Source organism: Nomascus leucogenys, chromosome 9 (assembly GCF_006542625.1).
Source record: "Nomascus leucogenys isolate Asia chromosome 9, Asia_NLE_v1, whole genome shotgun sequence".
Lineage (NCBI taxonomy): Eukaryota > Metazoa > Chordata > Mammalia > Primates > Hylobatidae > Nomascus > Nomascus leucogenys.
In genome coordinates, this window is record NC_044389.1 from 97,887,800 (window position 1) to 97,913,404 (window position 25,605).

Sequence of the window (25,605 nt, forward strand, 5' to 3'; positions counted from 1 at the left end):
TTCAGATTCTTGATAATCTGTTTTACAACCCTACGTAGTTGTCAGCTAAACAGCCTTAAGTTTGCACATTAAAGGAAACAACTCAGACGAAAGTCAAATAGCAAAATTTACATCATACGGTATAGAGAGAGAAAGTCTGGTGGTACTAGAGGGAGACACTTTCATTTTTATGAGTCAAATTAAACATAAAATTAAACTACACTCTTCCTTAAAAACCCGAATAACCTCTGTTGCAATAACCATGTTAGTCAAAAAATCAGGTGAAAACAGAACTCAGTCAACTGAGAAGATAAAGAAAAAAGAAAAAAAACTTTCGCACAAAAAAAGACAAGATCTTAGGAGAGAAAAACAAACAAAAAAACCCCTCAAAACATGAAGGCCTTTCAAATATAAACATGTACATATACACACAAACACACAAACATGTACACATACACACATACACACAAACATGTACACATACACACACACACATACACACACACATCTTGGCTGTTAGCCTTTTCATTAAGCTGGCTTTTAATCATGGAGCTCCTTACACAAATTTGTTTTTTAAATCTTATTACCACATTTCAGCTAGGACAAAGTGCTGCTGTTTCAGAAGTACAGCCATTGCTCTTTCACTTTGGTCTGGCTGGCAAAAACATGGCCTTGTTGTGTAAATAAAGCCCCTTTTGTAGTTAAAATTAAAAATCTTTTTTTTTCCTTTTGATGGCCATTTTCCTCCCACTTCAGAGACCCTGTTCCCCATAATTTAGGGTTCCCCTTCGGATTTGACCAAGACAGAAAGAAAGAACAAAACCATTAAGCAAAACTAACAATGATCACACAAATTATATGATTTCTGAGTGCTGTAAATGTAAGCAGAAATTAACACCAGCTGGTTGTTTAATACTAACTTCTGTTGTTTACAATAATTGGCAAGACGGAATCCCAAACCGGCTTCTTACTTAGTCATGGGTCTCAAGCTTTAGACTGCTCTCTCCCATCCTAGAAGCAGGAAACAAAGCAAAACTTATCTTCCCTGTTGGAAGCGAGCTCAAGGTCCGTAAAGGAGGTAACTGTCTTCCATCTACATGGAAGCAGGAAAGCTTGCCTTCCTGTTGGAAGCAAGTAAAGTCCCCCCAAAAGGAGTTGTACAGAAAAATAAACTTTAGATCTCAACCAAATTTTGGGAGATCAGGGATTCTCTGGAGGGTGCTCTCAGACCTCAGCAAATTTTCCTATTTGTTTGAGCTATAAAGTTAGCTCATGCTGGTACGAGGCACCAAAAGGAGATTTGTCAAAGGTGATGGGCATCTCCACTCAGAATCTCTTCATGGTTACCAAAATGTGAACCCAGAAAATCAGAGACGGGTCTCAGTTAATTTAGAAAGTTTTTATTTTGCCATGGTTGAGGACACACCTGTTACTCAGCCTCGGGACATCCTGATGACACGTGCCCAAGGTGGTCGGGCATCGCTTGGTTTTATACATTTTAGGGAGACATGAGACATCAATCAATATAAGAAGTACATCGATTCGGTCTGGAAAGGCAGGACAACTGGAAGCAAAGGCAGGAAGCCTCCAAGCGGGGAGGGAACTTCCAGGTCGCAGATAGGTGGGAGACAAACGGTTGCATTCTTTTGAGTTTCTGATTAGTCTTTCCAATGGAGGCAATCAGATATGCATCTATCTTAGTGAGCAGAGGGATAACTTTGAATAGAATGGGAGGCAGGTTTGCCCTAAGCAGTTCCCAGCTTGAGTTTTCCTTAGTGATTTTGGGGGCCCAAGATATTTTCCTTTCACAGATGTGACCCAACACTCCTGGCCTACGTCCATGACTGAAAGAAGTGCTGCATCACGGAACAAACGCTAAGGTGATTCTATAGGTCTCTCACTCTCTCCTTTTCTCATTCTTACTCTTTCTCTCTCACTTTCACTCTAGCTTTCCCTCTCTCCCTCTCTCCCATTCCCTCCACTGGACCCTTGAACTTAGGGATAAGCTGTTAATAGTCCCCTACTATCGTACCTGTATTTATCTACAACCTGCCTAGCTAGATCTTTGGGAAAAGTCTCTTCTGTTTTTTGGGGGTTTTTTTTGTTTTTTTTTTTTTTTTGAGACGGAGTCTCACTCTTGTCACCTAGGCTGGAGTGCAGTGGTGCAATCTCAGCTCACTGCAACCTCCGCCTCCCGGGTTCAAGCGATTCTTCTGCCTCAGCCTCCCCAGTAGCTGGCACTACAGGCACCTTCCATCATGCCCGGCTAATTTTTTGTATTTTTAGTAGAAACGGGGTTTCACCATGTTAGCCAGAATGGTCTTGATCTCCTGACCTTGTGATCGCCCGCCTCGACCTCCCAAAGTGTTGGGATTACAGGCCTGAGCCACTGTGCCTGGCCAAAAAGTCCCTCCTTTAAGCCCTTCTTAAATTCCCTGATTGGAGCAGGCCATCATTCCTGCCAGGACTCTAGGTTTCTATAGACTGGTTGGAACAAACACTTTTGCAAATGCTTCTCCCCTTTCATGATAAAGTCACTGATTTCGGGGGTGGACTTAAAGTAGTTCATGCATTGGAGATGCACTACATGCCAGTTTTGATGTTGAAGCTGTTGTTTTGTTTGTTGTTTGTTGGGTATGTGGGTGTTACAAGGATCTTTATGAAGCTTTTCCTGAGGGACTTGAGTTCCAAACCTTTTGTGGCACCCTCCACACATCAGACACATGACAAAATGATGCAGGAAAAGTAGAATGGGAAAATTGGTCTTTGCTCCAATGGACGCTGTGGAAAGCTGGCTATATTCCTTGACAGATGTGCAAATTAGTGAGTAAAACTTGCCTTTGACTCTCTTCAGTGGTCTCTGACATTACCTGTTTTTGCTTTCCAAAGTGACTAAAGTTCTCAACTTGAGAGTGACAAATAGCTGTGTGTTTTTGCAAAAACACCTGAGTGAGCGAGGGAGAAAATTCTCTAATCACGGAAGGCATCTTTTTCAAGGCAGAGAATTTGACAACTCTTTGATGTGCATCAACAAAAGAGGTTAACTGCGGTATGCTAATGAGAATGCCGGGTGCCCATACCCCCATGTTTGCCCCCTCACTCCTTCTCTGTCGTTTTGTTTTTGGTGCTAAGACCTTCTCTCAGCTATTCTTTAAGGGGATGCCTTTCCATTAAACACGCGCAATTTTCAGCTAGCTCATATAATTAGCCTGCCCTGGTATTCTGTTCGGCAAAGGTTTAGAGAGAGCAGGCATGAATTGCCTGTTGTTATAAAAGTGTTGTTTTGCACACAGGAGACTAATGTTTTCGGTTGCATTGTCTATGGTCAGGGGTTGTGTGTTCCATAAGCAGTGCTATTAGAGACTTAGGGAGCACGATGGGGAAAGCCATTCAGTGTATGGCGATAAAAAAGTAATTGCATTTTCTTAGAAATAATTATCTGGCTCTACTTTTGTCATGGTCTGTTAAAGACTTAGAATTTTCTCTTTCTTCAGCCTATCTGTCCCTTTCACATTGCTAAAATAGGATTTAGAAAGATGGAGTTATAGTGGGAGGGAAAAGTGCTCTTTTTCTCCCCTAGTCTTAGCTATATTTTTTGAATAAACGAAAATTAGGCAGTTGCCATTAGGAGAACAAGTGGGATAGGGTCTTTTGTGCCTTAATTCTTTATTCTGTGTTTCAGATTTTGAGCTCCAAAATGAATGGGACAATGTCTTGTTCACACGTCTATCCCCGGTGTCAATCACAAGGGTTCAGCACATAGCAGTTGCTCAATTAATTTTTGTTAAGTAAACAAATAATTGAATGAATGTTTTTCTTAGGTTTTCTTTTTTTTTTTTTTTTTTTTTTGAGACGGAGTCTCGCTCTGTCACCTAGGCTGGAGTGCAGTGGCACGATCTCGGCTCACTGCAAGCTCCACCTCCCGGGTTCATGCCATTCTCCTGCCTCAGCCTCTCCGAGTAGCTGGGACTACAGGCGCCTGCCACCACGCCCGGCTAATTTTTTGTATTTTTAGTAGAGACGGGGTTTCACCATGGTCTCGATCTCCTGACCTCGTGATCCGCCCGCCTCGGCCTCCCAAAGTGCTGGGATTACAAGCGTGAGCCACCGCGCCCGGCCTGTTTTTCTTAGGTTTTCAAAGCATTTTTATACCATCTCTGTTAGGCGTGTCCATGTGAAGAGACCACCAAACAGGCTTTGTGTGAGCAATAAAGCTTTTTAATCACCTGGGTGGAGGCAGACCAAGTCCGAAAAGGGAGTCAGCAAAGGGAGATAGGGGCGGGGCAGTTTTATAGGATTTGGGTAGGTAGTGGAAAATGACAGTTAAAGGGGGTTTTTCTCTTGCAGGCAGAGGCAGGGGTCACAAGGTGCTCAGTGGGGGAGCTCCTGAGATTCATTGTCCAGAAGGAATGTCACAAGGTCAATTGATTAACTAGGGTGGGGCAGGAACAAATAATGATGGTGGAATGTCATCAGTTAAGGCAGGAATTGGCTATTTTCACTTCTTTTGTGGTTCTTCAGTTGCTTCAGGCCATCTTGGTGCAGGTCACAGGGGATATGATGGCTTAGCTTGGGCTCAGAGGCCTGACAAACTCTTAATTCCTAGATTTAAAAAAAATTATAAATCTATAAACCAATACTTTTTTGTAACCTATTTTAACTTCTTTGACTCTTTCTCTTACTTTGAGTCTGTACTTTTCTGTTTTTTTTCTACCCCATCCTTTTGCCTTGAATATTTCTCTGCCTTTCTGCAGCTCTATTCTTTCTAGTAGGTTATCTCCCAGATAAAATATTATACTGTATTAAAAATGCTTTATAGCCGTCTTATCACCGCTAGTTTGCTCATTTTTCAGTATGGCAAACTTATTACTTGTAATCTTTCTTACTTATATTTTTAGAAAAATGTCTCCATGGATATCCAAGCCATCCATCTTATTCCTCATCGCCTCAGATAAATGAAATGATTTTTCTAAGAGCAGATACTTAGAGGTGCTGACCCAGGAAATCAACTCATTTCCTTTTCTTGGGTTTTTCTGCTTCTGTTGTTTTGCCTTCTCTTTTTTATGCTTTTCTTTCATTTCCTCCAAGAGTCCTGGCTCCCAAGAAAATGGACCATTAGATTTGTTCAGTTTCTACCATTTGGTTAGAGTAGACACACTGCTCTAACAGAAGCTCTCAAAACTCGGAAGTCTGAGCACAAAATTTTACTCTCTCTCGGACAGTGTAAAATATTCCTTCTTTATCAGGCAACGCTCCTGGGTGGCTTTTCCCCCAGATGTTGATTCAGGGATACTGGTTCCTTCCATCTTAAGATCAAGCCATTTTCAACCATCTTGCTGCTCAAAGGGTAGCTACTCATAAAGAGAAAGCGGATACTGCATGCAGCCTGCAGGGGGCGCACATCACCCCCATTCTCACTCTGCCATCTGGGACTGGCCCTTCTAGATGCTGGAGACATGTTGGGGGTTTTGACTAACAAAATGCAAGTGGCATTGATGTACGGTGGGTGTTTGGGAATGGAGTGTCTGGCTGGGCAGCTGCTTGTAGCAACAAGTGTGTACTACAGAAAGGGAGCACCAATCAGTGGTAATCCGCCAGGCATCTCTGCCACGTATGTATTAAATAGCTCTACCATTCTGATCATTCTATTGATTATAGGCCTCTAGGGTGTCTCTTAAAGGTGGGAAGAAACATTTTTTAAAAAACAACAGCAATCTTGTACATCTTCTGAGCACCGGAGCATTTAAATAGATCCTCTACTAAGGGATTGAGATGTCTTCTAAGGAACAGCATGTAAGTCACTGCCCTGTAACTTTCTGCACAATTGCTAGGGCATGGTGAGCTCACTTGTATTCTGATAGCTTTCTGGGGTAAAATACAAATGCTCAGAATCAAGATTTGGAACATCTGCCTTGCACACACTAAGTGCGGCTTACGCCATAGGTGAGTGTCTATGTTTGATGAGCTATTTCATGCTGTACCACTTAAAATCACTGAGAACAATTGAATTTTCTGAAAGATATCTTCTTCATGGGGTGGCATAAAGTTGCTACTCGGGAGGCACCGTTTTGCAGGGTGAAATGCAAAGTGAACTGAAGACTTGCCCTAAGTGTTCTTCGCTCTATTATCCTGGAGACAACAACATGACCTGATTGCTGCTTGAAAAGAAAAGGCATAAATTATGGCCGATCAAACTTCAAAAAGCCCAACTGTGAGCATATCACTTGACAGCCTGCTAACTATGCAAGTAGTCCTAAGTTTCAGGTTGTCCATCAGGAAGAAAGATTTTTGGTCACAGACAAGATTTTATTGGCCTAGAATGATGCATGACTTATTTCCATTCTGCTTTAAATCTATGGTGCTTTGATTGCTTTTTAAAGCGATGTGCACATTTTTGTCTTTCTACTCACCTCTGACCTTTTAACTTGCCTTTTCTCATCAGTTTTTAAGAGTTCCAGAGCTGGGCATGGTGGCTCACATCTGTAATTCCATTGCTTTGGGAAGCTAAGGCTGGAGGATCACTTGAGGCCAGGAGGTTGAGGCTGCAGTGAGCTATGATCACAACTCTGCACTCCAGCCTGGGTGACAGAGTGAGACCCTGTCTCAAAATATATATATATGAAACTGGAAAAAAAGAAGAGCTGTAGATCAGAAAATAATACATCAACACAAAACAGCCATTCATACCAACACACTACAGTCTTAGTATTTTGGGAAATTCTTCTTGGTAGTCAAAGCAAAGACTGTGTTTGCTGATATAAAATTTCAAGTTGGGAGGGCAGTTGAGCTAAATATATATATATATATATATATATATTTATTTATTTTTGAGACAGAGCCTCATTCTGTCACCCAGGCTGGAGTGCAGTGGTACGATCTCGGCTCACTGCAACCTCCGCCTCCTGGGTTCAAGCGATTCTCCTGCCTCCGCCTCCCAAGAAGCTGGTGCCCCCCACCATGCCTGGCTAATTTTTGTATTTTTAGTAGAGATGGGGTTTCACTATGTTGGCCAGACTGCTCTCGAACTCCTGATCTCAGGTGATCCACCCGCCTTGGCCTTCCAAAGTGCTGGGATTACAGGCATGAGCCACCACACCTGGCCGAGGTAATAATATCGAGAATATGATAGAAGCCTCTGAAAATGTTCGCATTTAAACAAAAGTTATGTCAAATTTATTAAAAGGTGGTTTAACAATCATTCTGTACTTCAAAGAGTACATGAAAAATAATTACAGTCTAAGAGTTTGAAAGCATAGTCTCTCAAATTATTCAAATTCGTATATTGTTTGTTTCAACTATGAGCATGTGTTAACTCCCTTAGTTTAAAGATTAAAAAAATGGGATTATGACTTGTTCAAAGTCATGCAATCTGTTGGTGGGAGGATAAGAAATAAAAGACTGTATTTTTCCCGTGCGTGTGTGTGTGTGTGTGTGTGTGTGTGTGTTGTGGTTGTTGATGTTAAAAGATAACTAGCATAATCCTAATCTGAATTCCTTAATTAATAGTTGGTAAGAGTTCCTTACTATCATTTTTACTATGCTGAAGATTGGAATCACGTATTATTTTATTGTAAGTACTTGTAGTGGAAACAAAACTGAATTTTCTCTCAGAGAAAAATGGAAATGCTGGCTTGCTAGTTAGGCTACAATGTTGATGACGCGTTCATATTAGAAGGCTTCCTCATAGTTCCTCAAATAATTAGTCATTTGAACGAAGCCTTTCTGGGAAGACCATGGCAATAAAAATAATCAAACTTATTTAAAGTTGTTGAGAAATAATTGGAATTATTTTCAATTTTAAAAGTGGCACCGGGAAAGATAGCAAATCTGTTGCTGTTTTCAATATCTTCAAATATAACAGGCAATGTTAAAGGCATAGTTTATTTGCTATTTGTGGTAGCCAGAGCTGCAAGGTGACTGTCATCTGAAAGACCATCAGGATGGCTAAAATAGTAGAAAGGAGGGCTTTATTGGCAATATCAGTTTGCAAACTGGGAATAAAGTCTCCAGCGTGGATCATAGGTGCTCTCTCTTTAAAGAGAGGAAGAGCAGGTTGGGTTTTATGCCTCTCAGGGTTTGTATTACATGGTAAAGTCAAACATATTCAGCAGGTTTTGGGGAACAGTTATGCGTATTTATAAGGGGGAGTCAAGTGCATGTGCTATATATGTAACATACATCCCATATTCACTTTGGGGTGGGTTTTAGCATTTAAATGAGGTGGAATTTGGCTCTTTATGTCAAAAGGTGAACTATAGGACCCAAAGACAGTTTGTGCACAGCCTCTATAACCTGCTGAAATTGGCTTAAAGTCTGCTGGAGTTGCTTCTCAGAAAACAACGTCTGTAAGGCTGTCCTCCATCCAATCAGAGGTGAGGCTCTCTGGGTTGTAAATCAGCCTGATAAATTGCCTGATAGCTCCTGTTAGGGAGTTTAGAAAGAGTGTGTTTCTTCTTGCAGCTGTGGGAATTTATGGAGTTGCCATGCTAGATGCCCTGTACCCTCGATCTGTAGGTAAACTTTTGTTTTCCTAACCTTGTGGTCCTTCCTAGTTCATAAAAGGGCATCTATTTTCGTCTCTCAGATCACAGCCTCAAAGATCCTCTCTTCCTGGTATTTACACACTTCTATAGTCCCTGTCAGCCTATAAAGAGGGCTGCCCCACGAAACCAATAGAATATTGCAGAAATAATGTGTGACTTTCAAGAAAAGTCATAAGAGAGTTTGTGAGTTCAGTGCAATAATGAATGTTTACTGTTATTTTAAGCCACAAAGTTTTGGAGTAATTTGTTACATAGTCATAGGTAACTAACCCATTACTCAGTTCATAATCCTTTATATTATTATATTTTTGTCATAATGATGGTAATTATTATTACCATAATTATCAATAGTGATAGTCACAATTAACCATTTTTGTGGGCCGACTCTCTGCCAGGTAATTTAAATATATGTATAGTTCTTGCAATATTTCTTCAGAGTAGGTTTTACTGTTTTAATTTTACAAGTGAGACTAATGAGCTCTGAGGTTGGCTTGCAGAACATCAGACAGTTACAAATAGCAGAGCTGGGATTTGGATAAAATTCTAACTATTCTCTTTTCACTACTCCGAGTCACCACTCTTAACGACAACAGAATTTTAAGTCAGAAATTTGAAAACAGAAAGCATTGGATTTTGATTTTATAATGTGAAGCTATTCAAAAGTGATCCAGCCTCCAAAATAGTAACACACGTTCCTCACTTTTTGTTACTTATTTTACACAAGCGTCCATAATAGAAATATACTTAGATAGCATTATCTTACGTAGCAGTACCCTACTTGCAGCTTGGGTATCAGTATGGTTTCTCTTGGTAAGATCCTGGCTGATGGCTAATTATTGTCATTGTTCAAAATTTGTGTCTGAAAGCTTTGGACATTTTTAAGTTCTAGTCATATATTAAATATTAATTTTGAGAAATGCAAAGCAACTACTAAGTGCCCAATACCATGGCAAGCATAGGAAGAGTTATTTTCAACCTGGAGAGTGCATTAGATTCACTGGCGAGCTTTTTCGAAGTATACATGGTTGAGAATGGATTTAGAACTCTTGTATATAAGGAGCATGACAATAAATGTATTATTTCTACTTCTTAGCAGTCCACAGTATATTAAGAGAGTTGTATATTTAAACAGATATTTATCATACTGTGGCTTTCCCTTCTCATTTTTTTGTTTCTTTTTGTTTTTTTTAATGGAGTCTTGCTCTGTCACCCAGGCTGGAGTGCAATGGCATGACCTTGGCTCACTGCAACCCCTGCCTCCTGGGTTCAAGCGATTCTCCTGTTGCAACCTCCAGAGTAACTGGGATTATAGACATGCGCCACCACACCCCGCTAATTTTTTGTATTTTTAGTAGAGAAGGGGTTTCACCATGTTGGCTAGGCTGGTCTCGAACTCCTGATCTCAGGTCATCCTCCCATCTCTGCCTTCCAAGATGCTGAGATTACAGGCATGAGCCACTGTGCCCAGCCCCTTCTCATTCTTCATTGTAGTTTCCTTCTCACGTCTCCTTATTTTTGACACTGGATGCCCCAGAATTCAATCCTCAGGCCTCATTTCTCTTCATCCTCATCCCTCAAGGACCTCATTTAGTCTCATGGTTTTAAATACCATACTGACAATTCTCAAATTTCTATCTCCCACCTGAACCTCTTCGCAGATTTGTATGTATCTCTGCCCAGTCAGAGCTTTCCTGGAATGTCTATAAGGGATCTCAAACCTAGTCTGTCTCACACTGATGTCCTGGAATTCCCTCTCAACTTTGCACTTTAGCACTCTTCCCTGTATCATTTAATGACACGTCTATCCTGTCAGTTCCTTGGGCCTGAAACTTTGGAGTTATTCTTGATTCCTCTCTTTTTAGCCACACCATGTCCAATCTATTATTAAATGTTATTGGCTACCTTCAAATCAAATCCAGAAGCTGCTGATTTCTTCCTAACCCCACCACTCCCACTTTGGTTTAAGCCACCTTCACCCTTCTGCTGGATTATGGCAAACATCTCTTAATTTTCTGCCAACTTCCACCTCTTGCTCTCTTAAGGACTATTTTCAACAAAGTAGCAGGGGGATCCTACTTCTGTAAGTAGACAGACAATTTCTCTTCTCCAAAGTCTTTCAATTTCACTCAAAATAAAGGACAAAGTTCTTCCAGTGACCTACAAGTTTCTTACAAGTGCTTCTCAAATATATATGCATATATTTGCCATTAACGTCACAAAGGAAGTGGGTTGGAGCAAAGGTATACTGTGCTATAGAAATGACAAGAGATGATAAAGTAATAATGATAACAAGGTATAGTTGGGTTTGTAACATTAATAGGCATAATACCTATAATAATAATATCATAATTAAGGAGAAAAAAGAATAGAGCTATGTAGGAATAATGTTTCTATGTATCCCTACAATTACACTAGTATAAAGTTGAAGCTGATTCTGATAAGTTGTGTATGGTAAACCTTAGAGCAACCACATTGAAAATAGTTAAAATTATTAAAGATGTAAGATGCTACATTAGAAAATATTTACCTAAGTCAAAACAAAGCTATAAAAGAATAGAGAAACAAAAAAGAACATGAAACATACAGCAAACAAAAATTAAAATAGCAGACGTAAATCTAACTATATAAATAACAACATTAAATTTGAATGGATTAAATCACCCAATCAAAAGTCAGAGATTGTCAGGCCGGGTGAGGTGGCTCACGCCTGCAATCTCAGCACTTTGAGAGGCCGAGACGGGTGGATCATGAGGTCAGGAGATTGAAACCATCCTGGCTAACATGGTGAAACCCCGTCTCTACTAAAAATGCAAAAAAAAATAGCCAGGTGTGGTGGAGGGCGCCTGTAGTCCCAGCTACTGGGGAGGCTGAGGCAGGAGAATGGCGTGAACCCGGGAGGCGGAGCTTGCAGTGAGCCGAGATGGCGCCACTGCACTCAAGCCTGGGCGACTGAGCTAGACTCCGTCTCCAAAAAAAAAAAAAGTCAGTGATTGTCACACTGAATTAAAAACATGATCCAATTCTATGCTGTCTACAGAAGACACTTTAGACTCAAAGATATAACAGAATGAAAGTAAAAGGATGGAAAAAGGTACATTGTGCAGATAGCAACCACAAGAAAGCTGGAGTGGTTCTACTGGTATCAGACAAAATAGACTCTTAAAACAATAAAGTTAAGAGATAAAGAAGGAGATTTTATAATGATAAAGGTCATCCATTAGCAATATATAATAATTATAAACGTGTGCACCTAATAACAGCACCAAAATACATGAAGCAAATAAAGAGAGAAACAAGTCAACAATAATAATTCAAAACTTCAATATCCACTTTCAATAGTGGATAGAACAATGAGAAAAAGATTAACATGGAAATAGAAGATCCTGAAGAACACCATAAACCCACCAGACTTACAACACTCCATGTAACAACAGACTATGATGATCTTCTCTAATGCACACAAATCATTCTCCGGGATATACCATGTGTTAGATCATTTTTTTTAGTGCAGTAAATTTAAAAGAATAGAAACAATACAAAGCATAATATCTGATCACAATGAAGTGATATTTGAAATAAATCGCAGAAAAACAATTTGGAAAGCTCACAAATGGGTGGGAATTAAACAACACGTTTCTAAATATCCAGTGCATCCAAGAAGAAATCAAAAGGAGAATCAGAAAATACTTTAAGATGAATGAAAATGAAGACATAGCACACCAAAACTTATGGGATGCAGAGGGTAATAAAGGATACAGGATTTTTTTTTGAGGTGATTAAAATGTTGTAAAATTGACTGCGATGATGTTTGAACGTATCTGTGAATATAACAACCACTTAACAGTACACATATGATGGGTGAATTGTGTGGCATACAAATTATATCGCAATCAAGCTACCAAAAACTTTTAACTACATATCACCTGTGGGATTTTTCAATATAGATTCTAATTTTGTGAGTCAGGGATGGGGCCTGAGATACTGCATTCTTAACAAGCCTATCCTATGTGATGCCAGTACCACTAGTCTCAGGTCCACTCTTTGAATAGCAAGGCCAATAGCATCAGACTTCTTATTACCTTTCTGATCTCATCTCCTGCCACCTTCATGACTGGATTCATGAGTGACTCAGAGGTGGATTACAGCCACCCACATCATTTTGTGTCCCTCAAACACACCATGCCTGCTTTTACCTCCAGCCTTTACAATTTCTGTCATTTTGCCCAGAATGCTCTCACCACACTTGCACCCCCTTATATTTGCATAGCTTACTTAATTATTACTTTATTAATTACTTAATACATTTTTCAAGTATTTGCTCAATTATCACCTCTCAGTGAGGGCTTCCTTGGCCACTCTACACAAACTGCAACACTATTCCTCGTACTTTCTTTTCCTATTGTCCTTTCCTTTTGTATTACTTAATACATTGAAGTACCTAGCACTTTAACATGATATTAATGTATGTATTATTTCAGTTTGCTATCAACCCTTACTATAATATAAACTTCACGAGAACACAGTTTTGTTTTTTTTTGTTTTTTTTTTTGAGACAGAGTTTCACTCTTGTTGCCCAGGCTGGAGTGCAATGGTGCGATCTCAGCTCACTGTGACCTCTGCCTCCCAAGTTCAAGCAATTCTCCTGCCTCAGCCTCACGAGTAGCTGGCATGTGCCACCATGCCTGGCTAATTTTGTATTTTTTTTTTTTTTTTGTAGAGACGGGATTTGTCCATGTTAGTCAGGCTGTTCTCGAACTCCTGACCTCAGGTGATCTACCTGGCTTGGCCTCCCGAAGTGCTGGGATTATAGGCGTGAGCCACTGTGCCTGGCAGAGAACATAGATTTTTGTGTTTTGTTGATTATTACTGATGCATAGAACAGTGTCTCATGCATAGCAAATGCCCAATAAATATTTTTTCAATAAATACATGAAAATAAAAGGATAAGTGCCATAGGGATACATAGTAGATATAGGGGTGGTGCAAAGGAGAGTCAGGAGGGAGGGAAGGGTCAGCTCTGCTTATGTGAGTTTGGACAACTAAAGATGCAAAAGGTTAATAGCCACTCATATATAGCTTAAGAATCTTAGCAGGTGTTCTATGCATGCTTGCTCATTTACTGTTGTAACTTCAAGAAATGGTGAAATAGTGAATTTATTGGTTCTATCAGACTCTGCAATTTATAGGTCTTATTTGTAAAAACTGATCGTATAAGATCACTAAATTGTCACTTTCATCTCTGAATATTCTCTTATATGTCTAGAGATTTCCTTGAAACTTGAAAAGTGGGTCATCATTTTTTCACCTTTAGAAATCTTACAGTGATTGTATGACAAGAGGAAATATGAAACTGTTAAATATCAGACTCCTTACTTGTTTATTGATTCTCTTTATCCTGGTGATATATTTGCAGGTTGCAGATATTTGTGAAGAAGAAGTGATATGGTTTGGCTGTGTCCTCACCCAAGTCTCATCTTGAATTATAGCTTCCATAATCTCCATGTGTTGTGGGAGGGACCTGGTGGGAGGTAATTGAATCATGGCGGCAGGTTTTCTCACGCTGTTCTCATGATAGTAAATAGGTCTCAAGAGATCTGATGGTTTTATAAAGAGCAATTCCCCTGCACACATTCTCTTGCCTGCCACCATGTAAGACATACACTTGCTCCTCCTTTGCCTTCCTCCATGTTTGTGAGGCCTCCCCAGCCATGGTGAACTGTGAGTTCATTAAACCTCTTTTTCTTTATGAATTACCCAGTCTTGGGTGTTTCTGCATAGCAGTATGAAAACGGACTAATACATAAAGCTTCAAGATACTGAAAATTCTGTTTTATATTTTGCTGTGAGCTACTGCTTGATTTTGGCATTGTATCAAATTTTCCATTGAAGTACAATTCAGTTACCCCAAAATAATGCTACAAAATAGCATCATGAATAGATTGCCATTTGTGCTATAAATTCTTGGCTGATCATTCAGACCTACCATCCGTGTTTTTTCTTTTTGCTGCATGTCCTTGAGGCTGACTTCCTTGGACTACATTAGTTGGACCCTCTTTCTCTTACCCTTTCGGTTCTGGTTAGGTTCAGCCTATGGGAGTCATTGGCAGGAGAGTGGAAGGTGGAAAGAGAGTGAGTTTGGGGGATTTACTCCCATGGATCCCTCTCTCTGGGCTGGGATTAGGTATGACTGCATCTTCTACCAAAGGCTACCACCATTGTCTTCACCTACAGTCACACCTCTTTCTGGGTCACCTGTAGATTTGGGGGTGGTAACAGCTCTCTTACTCTACCCCGTGGACAGCCCTAGTGTGCTCCACCAATCTGTGTAGCTTTTGCTACATCACATCCCACCGCTTTGTAAATAGATATACCATTCCCTCTTGGTTGGCTAAGGCTGGTCACTGCTCACAGCATTTCCTAGCACATCTTAAGTATATGCCTAATAGCAGTACCCAATAACTTAATTTTGTAGAACAAAGGAAGCATCTCTTAAAAAAAAAAAAAGAATGCCTGGCTTTTTCAAATAATACATTATAGCACTTTGGAGATTTCATTGGGGCTGTGAAGAAGTACACTGGCATCTTCAGGAGTTAATTTCTGAAGCTGTGTTCTATATTTATTTAACTTGTCTGAGGGACATTAAAAGATATGGAGAAAATAAAAGTTGCAGATCCCTTTTTCCCATGCCGGTTGAGAGTACCCATGACACTCTAATTAGAAGTTACCATCATGCATAGCTGAAAACAATGTAAATTGAACTCTTCTACCTTTAGTGGATAAAATGTCAGTGCCACTGCATAGCTCAACTCAGTCTACCTGCCACACACTTCTCCTAGTTTAGCTTTCATACACTCATTAGCTATTCCTTTAAAGAGTATTACCCAGTGGAAATGATTGACTGTATTGACTGAAAGTCTTGTAGCACTGTGTTCGTTTGCAGAATTTATTTTCAAGCGGAACTGAGCTCTTCAGGGGCTTGGTGAAAATGCTGAAAAAGACTTTTTGATCTACACAGAACATCACTCAGAAAACTACTGACTTAATATTACTGTGTTGTCCCCACCTATTTCAATGGATGAAAAATGGCTGGCTGTCACCATGAAGAGATATGTCATAGGAAACCAAATTGGTATCTCAGCTGCTTAAATACGACTAGTAAATGAGTATCTCCAAGATAACTTCCATGTACATAGTAAGTACCCAATACAGTAGTTCCCCTTATCTGCATGGGATATTTTTCAAGACCCTCTGTGGATGCCCGAATCCACAGATAGTGCAGAACCCTATATATACTACGTTCTTGCAGCTTCATAACTGAGATGGCTACTAAGTAACTAAGTCAGCAGGCAGGTAGCACAGACAGGGTGGATCTGCTCAACGGAGGGATGATTTACATCCCAAGCAGGATGGAGCAGGACGATGTGAGATTTCACAGGTCACTCAGAGCAGTCCACGATTTTAAACTTATGAATTGTTTATTTCTGGAAGGTTCCATTTAATGTTTTTGGACTGTGGTTCACCATGGGTAGCTGGAACTGAAGAGAATGAAACCATACATAAGGGGGAACTACTGTAAATACTTAACCATTTAATTAATTAACCATAAATTATAGTGCTTGAAAAGCCCCATTTATATCTTAATTGAGATAAAACTAGTCACAGCATGGGGGTCTTCATCTTCAAAGAGACGTTTCCAGAAAAATGTTTAAAATTTTAATATGACATTTATTCTCATTTAGTAGGTTATTTATAATTTGTGGTTCATTTTGAGTATTACTAATAATGATTTAAATAGACATTATTTATTCTTTTGAACATAACTTGCTGCATTATTTAGTGTGATTTATTATATGTCTTGGGACAGAAAACGTTTCTGATGGGATTTTCAGTTTCATTATGAAAATAGATGAGATATAATATGATATATTGGAAAGAGCCAGAATGTGAATCAAAAGACATGAGTTTAATTCTTAGCTCATCTACATACAAGGCAATATTGAGCAAGCTGTTTATCTTCTCAGAACTTTCAGTTTTGTCATCCAGAAAAACAGAAATCATATCTGAAGCAGAGCTACCTCCCAAGATTTTGGGGTAAGATCTGTGCTTTATAAACTGAAAATCAATTATACATGTAAGTATGCAGAAAATATGATGTGATTTAGAACATTTTACTTAACAGGAAGCTGTTGCAGAGACACGCCTATCCCCAACTTGGCCCACAGCTGGAGCACACATGTGGTTTTTCCTCCTCAAATGATTTTTGGTTGCAACCATGCTTCCATTTTATAATTGCGATGATCCTGTGGCAATCTTAATTTTCTCAAAAAGCTGTTCGTGATTTAACTTTCACTAAAAAGGGCAAGCACTTAGAAAAAAATTCCCTTTGATATCCATTATTCTTTTGTCTTCCCCTCTATAATGTCAGAGGATAAGGCTTCATTTCCAGATTGGACATAAAAATGACTTTTTGAACATTTAATCTCAAGGAGTAAGTACCTTGACTACTGTCTTCCAATTGTAAAATGGCCAGAAGTATATCTAATAATAGATGGGTCTGCCATAAGGTATTCACTTTGTTTTACATATCAGTGACCATAAAGTCAAAGGCCATTTTATTTAGCTAACTTACCAGTAAACTGAGATACATTATGATTGGCGTCTTTCAATATTAGGTTAAATTGGAACCACCTACAATATATAGGGGGAGGGGTGTTTAAAACAAAATATTTTAAAGACTATCCATATTCTACAATGCACATTTTTCCCAATTGTCCATGGATGGCAATTTTAATGTCCCAGACTAAGCTCAACATACATGCAAGAATGATTGCAAAAAAAATCTCTGCTTTTCAAGTAAGCTAAAATAAAAGTATCATATACTCAGGAGCATTTGCACACAATTTTGATGGTAATAAAGTCATCTTTAATTTGCCAAGGTAGTACTTGCTGTTTGGATGTTATATGATAGTTTTGTATAACCCAGAACCACTCTGGATCAGTCTTATTTGATGAGTTAGATGTGGCAGCCAAGTCTTACCTGGCCTTTACAGCAAGCCTCAATGAAGCTCAAACTATGGGGATAATGAATGAGTATGGGCCAGGCCAACAGGCTCACAGCTGGGATGAGAAGTATAGGAGCTATGATGAGCTCATTCATGTTTTACTATTAGCTTGGGTGGAGGGGGGAAGCAGAGAAACCTGACTTGTCAAATTCGCCAATTCCTGTGGTGTAAATGCTTCCACTTTTGCTGATTTCAAGCTACCAATGGTTTAATAACCTGTTCACAACATTCCTGAAAACTTAACAGTCAGCTCCCATACTTGTATGAGCCAACTCCAGCATATTCATAACATAAAGTATGGAGGAAAGGACGAGAGGATCCTCATACCCATGCCATGCCAAGAAAGAGGGCTGAGAAAGGAGATTACCCTCAAATCCAAGAGTCAGCCAAAAAGAGAGGGATTTATTGTATTCTTTAAGTTGCAGAGGTTAGATCACTACTACCAAGCAATATAAACCCCTTTCTCCATTTCCTGTGTGAACTAATTGGCAAGTTCTACATTGATCACTATTGAGGGAGCTCAAAAAGGAAGATGGGTACAGTTAATGTACGTGTTACTCATGGAGAAAGGGGGTAGTAGTTTAACAGGACACACACACACACACACACACACACACATATGCATGCCTTTAATGCTAAGAAACTGGGTGAATTGAATTACTGGACTGAGAAAATTGACTAATGAGCTATTGCGCGCTAATGTGAGAATTCTCAAATGATAGATACATTGAAGGAGGGCTGGGCTTTAAATCGGGAGATTTGTAAATAGGAAAAGTCAGTGGAAGTAAGTCAGTACTGAGGGAAGTTTTAAGTGGAAACCATAATCCAAGCTTTGAGCTTATTCAGAATAGTTTACGACCTCATTACGTGTTGTATTTATATTTAAACATGCATTTCCAGGTCGGGCGCGGTGGCTCAGGCGTGTAATCCCAGCGCTTTGGGAGGCTGAGGTGGGTGGATCACAAAGTCAGGAGTTTGAGATCAGCCTGACCAACATGGTGAAACCTCGTCTCTACTAAAAATATAAAAATTAGCCGGGCATGGGGACGCGTGCCTGTAATCCCAGCTACTCAGGAGGCTGAGGCAGGAGAATAGCTTGAACCCGGGAGGCGGATGTTGCAGTGAGCCGAGATCACGCCACTGCACTCCAGCCTGGGCAACAAAGCGAGACTCCATCTCTAAATAAATACATAAATAAAATGCATTTCCTAGGTTAATAAAAACAAATCAGCATGTCGCAGGGATTGTGCTGGGCTAGAAATGGTCAGTCCTCAAAGTCCTGAGGGGAAGGGAGAGACTGAGAAACCAACGTGTAAACTCACAATTAAATTTAATGTGAGAGAGGCTATTATAGAAATGTTGGTCAAAGCAGTCTGAGAGCTCATAGGAAGCAGCAACTTATTAGCTATCCAGGGAACTCTTTGAAAAAGCGTATCAATTTAAACATACTTTAGGTTCATAATAAATCCAATTTTAAATTTTAGATATTTGATCCTTAAAAATGGCTGATATGTAATGCTTATTATCTTAGTTATAGCATCATGGAAAATATAATTTTTAGTTTAGTAATAAACATTTAAAATTTTTTGATGAGTAATGTTCAATGAACTTCAACTTAAGTGTATAATTTGTCAAGTGTTGGCATATGTATACATCATTTCTACAATCATTAGACGATTATGTCATCTCTGAATAAAGACAGTTTTATTATTTCCTTTTTAATCTGGATGGCTTTATTTCCTTTTCTTCTTTATTGCATTGGTTAGACCTCTAATACAATGCGGAATAGAGATGGTGAAAGTGGACATTCTTGTCTTTTTCCTTATTTTAGGGGGAAAGCATTCATCATTCAGTCTTTCACCGTTAAGTATGATCCTAGCCATGGGTGTTTTTGTAAACGTCCTTTATCAAATTGTGGAAATTCTCTTTTACACTGAATTTTGTGAGGGTTTTTGTCATTGCTGAATGTTGGATCAGGTCAAATCCTTTTGTGTGCTGAGATTATTATTTGTGTTTTTTTTTATTCTGTTAATATGGTGAGCTGCTTTGATTGATTTTAAAATAAACCAAATTCCTGATAGACACCTCAGTTGGTCACACTGCTTTATCCTTTCTTCATGTTGTTGGATTCAATTCAATAATATTTTGTTGAGGATTTTTTGCATCTATCTTTATAAGAAATGTTGGCCTGCCTGTTTTTTCTTTTTTCCAATGTCTTTTCCTTATTTTTGTATCAGGGTAACCCTGTTCTCATATAGTAAGTTGGGAAGTGTCTTACCCCTTCAATTTTCTAGAAGACTGCATACAATTGGTATTAATATCCCTTAAATGTTTGATAAAATTCTCCAGTGAAGCGATTTGGGCCTAGTGTTTTATTATTTTTATTTTTGTAGGAAGAATTTTAATTACAAAATCGATTTTATTAATGGCTATAGTACTATTTATGTTATCAATTTCTTCTTGAGTGGCCTTTGGTAGTTTGTGTCTTTTAACACATATATCCATTGCATCTATGTCACCAACTATTTTGGCATAAAGTTATTATACTTTTAATGTTTTAAGGATTCTTAGCACTCCATCCTCTCTCATTTCTGGTACTGGTCATTTGTATCTTCTCTCACTTTTTTCTAATCAGTGCAGCAAGAGTTTTATCAATTTTATTGATGTTTTCAAAAGTTTTTGATCTCATTGAATTTTAAAGATTTTATCAATTTCTACTCTAATCTCATTTTTTCATTAGTATTCTTTGCTTGGGAATATTATTTTCTTGTAGTAACATTCCTTGCTCAGAAATATACTATGAATATAGCCCTTCTTTGTTTTAGTGATTCTTTTTAGTTTTATTTGCTTATATGAAATATGCTTCATGTAGACAACATGTGGATTGGTCGATTCTTCTTCTCCTCCTCCTCCTTCTCCTCCTTCTTCTCCTCCTTCTCCTCCTTCTTCCTCTTCTTCTTTTTCCTCTTCCTCTTCTTCTTCATCTTCTTTCTTCTCCGAGTTTAACATTTTTTGCCTTTTAATTGGTATGCCTAGATCATTTATCTTTGTTGAGATTAGTCACACAGTTGGGCCTAAATCTGCCATCTTGCTCTTTGTTCTCTATTTACCTGTTCTTTATTCCCTTCCCTCTTTTTTTGCCTGCCTTTGGATTGAGTGTTTTTATGATAACATTTTTATGATTTTGTTTGGTTTTGCTCGTTGTTTTAGGTGAAGAGTGTTCATCTTTTTCTTATTGCTGTCAGTTGTCAAACGATTTATATCACTTCTATTTCCACTTTCCCGCCCCCACCTCTTTCTGGCCTTTGTTCTATAGTTGTCATGCATTTATGTCTACATATATAACCCCACCTCAAATATTATTATAGTCACTTTAAACAATTTTCTTTCAAGAAGACTTAGAAAAATAAGAAAAAGTCTTTCATTTATATTTTAATATTTTCCATTCCCAGTACTCTCCATCATGTTCTGTCAATCTAGATACCAGTCTGGTTTCATTTTTCTTCTCCATTATGTCATCAACATATATTCTATCTCATTGTTGTAGAGCCTTTGATCACTAATACCTGGCAACTAATGAATAAGTTACTAATTGAAATAAAATTTAAGAGTTTTCTCACTCAAAGGGATATTTGCATTTCAAATGAGAACACAAAGACTAAAGGGGCCGGGCGCGGTGGCTCACACCTGTAATCCCAGCACTTTGGGAGGCCGAGGCGGGCGGATCACGAGGTCAGGAGATCGAGACCATCCTGGCTAACATGGTGGAACCCCGTCTCTACTAAAAATACAAAAAATTAGCTGGGCGTGGTGGCGGGCACCTGTAGTCCCAGCTACTCGGGAGGCTGAGGCAGGAGAATGGCGTGAACCCGGGAGGTGGAGCTTGCAGTGAGCCGAGATTGTGCCCCTACATTCCAGCCTGGGCGACAGAGCAAGACTCTGTCTCAAAAAAAATAATAATAAAATCAAATAAAATATAAAAAAAAGACTAAAGGATATTCTGTGCTTTAGAAATTAATACTTAATGGTGGAATTTCAGATAGGGAGAGATCTAATGGGGACTGGGATCCTGCTCAGTGCTTCTCAAACTATACCACTCTACCTATAGATTTTTATGTCAATAAACTTCTCTCTCAACAGTCCAATCTGGGTGTTGAATGTACAGTTCAAAATTATAACTTAAGATAATTATTTGGAGGAAATTTTTGTCTATACATTCCAAGGTAAATATGTGAACTTGAGTCTGAAAAAATCTATTGAGTACATATTTATGGCAAACATCTATAAAACATCTATAAATATATATTTATTTGTCAATTACTTCAATCCAAGGTGAAATGTCCATAAGATACATATGTGAGTTGGTGTGTTGTCATGGTTTTTAATACTACACTTGGCTTATGATATGTGCAAATTATAAATCCCTACACCAACATAATAATCATTTACAAATTGTATTTTCTTGGTGTTTTGAAATGAGTATGATTTTAATTATTTCTGCCTCACCTTATATCAAAAAATATTTATAGACTGAAGTGAGTAGATTATAAAAGTATCTTCTAAGAAGACTTACATATGAGATCATTATTTTCTAATTATATTGACATTTAATTTTTAGGTATTCAGAGAACGACTACCTTCAGATTATCACAGATATACAGAGTTGTCCATGGAAACGGCAAGCAGAAGAATATGCAAATTTTAGGTAATTTTTTTCATAAATAATACGAGATTTTAAAAATGTCTTGTTCATTTGCTTTGTAGAAAAATAGGCAATATGTTATTAAAAAGAGAAGTAGAACCAACCCCAGCTGGCAATGAGGCCGACTAAATTCTAAGACCCTCTCATGAGGCACAGGGCATTCCATCTCCATCTCTTGTGTAGAAATTTGCATTATGTTACTGTTTTAATTACAAAAAATCCCAAATTCAAAAGAAAGATTTTATTATGTTTTTAAGTTATATTTTAGAAGATGTTGTGTTTTTTTGGTACCATTTATATTTGGTATTTATTTATTTTAGTAAATAAAATGTCATCGTAGTAAAGAATGTTTGGAAAACATAATCTATAATCCCATCACTTTAGAACAACTTTAGTTTTCTGCATACTCTTCCAGTTTTTCCTCATTCACTTTTTAACACAAGTGACATTCAGGGGCATGAGTTGCTTTAAGTAATAACCCAGGAAGGAGGTGTCAACTGGCAAAACCAAGTTATCACTTGATCATTATAGGGCTGTAGCTGGAAAACTTGTAGCCCATCCAGACAGAAATAAACTTTGTTAAAGCAATATGCAGTGAGGGAGCATCAGTACTTATCTGATAGTTCTTACCCCCATACCTCCACATATCATAGATTAAGGTCAGTTGTCTCTGTGCTTGCTTGGTCTAGATTGCTCTGGTTTTTGTTTCGGGGGGCGGGGCTTCTTTTCTTTTTCCTCCTCCTCATTCTTCCTCTTCATCATCTTCTTCTTTCTTCTTTCTCTTCTTCTTTCCTCCTCCTTTTTCCTCTTCCTCTTCTTTCCTCCTCCTCCTTCTTCTCTTTATTCTCTTTCCTTCCTTCTTTCCTTCCTTCCTCCCTTCTTTCCTTCCTTCCTCCCTCCCCTCCTCCTCCTTCCTCCTCTCCCTCCTCCTTTCCTCCTCCTCTTCCTCCTTCTTTTCCACATTCTGATTCTTTCCTGTACATCCCATTCCAATTTCATCCTATGCCAAATTATTTTATCCTATTACAATTCAGAGACATGTCTTTATCTTTACTCATTATTTTCAAAGTTTACTTGAAGCATTAAACTTGTAAAAATTATTACTAAAGAGACTTTGCTTTCCCCTAAAATACTCTAAGAAATATCTGCAGTATGGTTCTCTTTTTTTATGTGGGAAGGCAGCTCTTCTTGTTTGCCTTATGTAGTGGCTCTGCCTGTTCCTTCTTCAGTCAGAATATGCTGGTATGATTGGACCAACTGCCTTTGATTCTGCTGCCAATGTGAGGAGGGTTCTGCTCCACCTCCAGTAGGTGAAAGAGTGCCTTCCTGGTGGTGTCAAAGCTAAAAATGGGTATATCTTCCCTCCACTGGGTAGACACATGGATATCATGACTTCCTGCAGGATATCATTAAACATTTTTCCTACCTGATATTTTAGGAAGAGAGGCTGGAAAGGGGATTCCTGTTTAACTATTTCATTTCCAGGACATTTTATGCCAAATCCAATCTATTTCAGACTGGATTTGAGAGGTCCAGGTGGCAGGAAGATGAGACTGAAAATTGCAAAATCATAACCTAAATGATCACAGGGTCAACAAATGATAACAGACTCTGATTTTGAGAAACCTTTCTGCATATGCAGAATAGACAAGAAAAGAAGAGGGAGAGATTCAGGTAGTGAGCTATTGAGGATCAATCTAAGATAATTAGCTGGAAAGATAGATTCGTAATGACTGTAATGATCAAATTAGGGAGTATAGGAGCTTTTACTTCTGGCTGTTAGGTTCAGACCAAGCCTCTTGAGAGTAATGAAAATAAAACAAAGTCTACCAAACACCTGTGTGAGGACACTGGAGCAGGTCCTCCCTGCCACCAAGGCAGGGAGAATTTAAAGGACTAAAGCCCAGAAGGTGAAGGGAACCCATCAATTTGGGCTGGTTTTTCTCACAAAGAACTTGCCGAATACAAAAGCAAAATTTGGCTGAGAGGCAGAGAAGCTGAGCAGAGCTTCTAGCAATCCCTGGAAAAACCATTTTTCAAAAGAACTGAAGGCCAACTTTGAATCCCTGGAAAAACCAGTTTTTAAAAGAACTGAAGGGGCTGGGCGTATGGCTCATGCCTGTAATCCCAGCACTTTGGGAGGCTGAGGCAGGTGGATCACGAGATCAGGAGATCAAAAGCAGCCTGACCAACATGGTGGAACCCCGTCTCTACTAAAAATACAAACAAACAAAAAAAAATTAGCCAGGCGTGGTGGCACGCACTTGTAATCACAACTACTCAGGAGGCTGAGGCAGGAGAATCACTTGAACTCGGGAGGCAGAGGTTGCAGATTGCGCTATTGCCCTCTAGCCTGGGTGACATGACAGAGCAAGACTCCGTCTCTAAAACAAACAAAAAAAAGAACTGAAGGCCAACTTTGAAACATTTCCATCCTGAGCTGGATTTAGATCTGCCCTTAGCTTAGATGCCTGATAGGAGCAAAAGGAAATCCCTTTTGGGGATTCCCTTGGGGGAAGGTAACCTTATTTAGAGCCTTCAATCATCTCTATTTCACTCACAATGTCTGGCTCCATTTAATAACTATATTATCTGTAAATCTTTTGTCTTCCTTTCCTTTCTTTTTTTTGGACAAAAATCAGTCTCTTCAAATGCCAGAGCTGTATGAGAGTCACTGCTGCAGATTATGAGGTATAGAATCTGTATAGATGGCTGGTCCGTGGAGGGTACAGCCATTCTTACCTTAGTACCATTTCCACGTTAAAAAAAAATGCATCAGTAACCATGACAATTATTCCCAATGGCCTATCCATCCCTTCAGGGCCAATTTAAGTAAACATCTTAGGCCAGGCACAGTGGTTTATACCTGTAATCCAAGTACTTTGGGAGGCCGAGGTGGGTGGATCACTTGAGGTCAGGAGTTAGAAACTGGCCTGGCCAACGTGGTGAAACCTCATCTCTACTAAAAATATAAAAATTAGCTAGGCGTAACGGTGCATACTTGTAGTCCCAGGTTCTTGGAAGAATCACTGAGGCGGGAGAATCAGTTGAACCTGAGAGGCGGAGGTTGCAGTGATCTAAATTGTACCACTGCACTGTAGCCTGGCTGACAGACTGACTCTGCCTCAAAAAAGAAAAAAAAAGTAAACATCTGGGGCTATAATACACTTTGTTGTCATAGAAGAGAACAGGCACGCAGACATTTATTTATTGACTTGAATATTTATTATATTGTAATGTTCTTTTTATGGGCCTATTTCTAAACTAAATTACAGAAACCCTCAACAGAAGTCTATGCAATTAAATCATAATAAACCAC

General features: G+C 39.0%; 1 protein-coding gene across 1 annotated transcript in view; it reads left to right on the top strand.

The window, feature by feature from the left end:
- Nucleotides 1-25,605, top strand: part of ST8SIA6 (ST8 alpha-N-acetyl-neuraminide alpha-2,8-sialyltransferase 6) — a 122,084-nt gene that overhangs the window by 60,212 nt on the left and 36,267 nt on the right. The window contains exon 4 of the mRNA XM_030818469.1: nt 22,203-22,289. Coding sequence (XP_030674329.1) covers nt 22,203-22,289 — 87 coding nt within the window. The remainder of the gene's footprint in view (nt 1-22,202; nt 22,290-25,605) is intronic.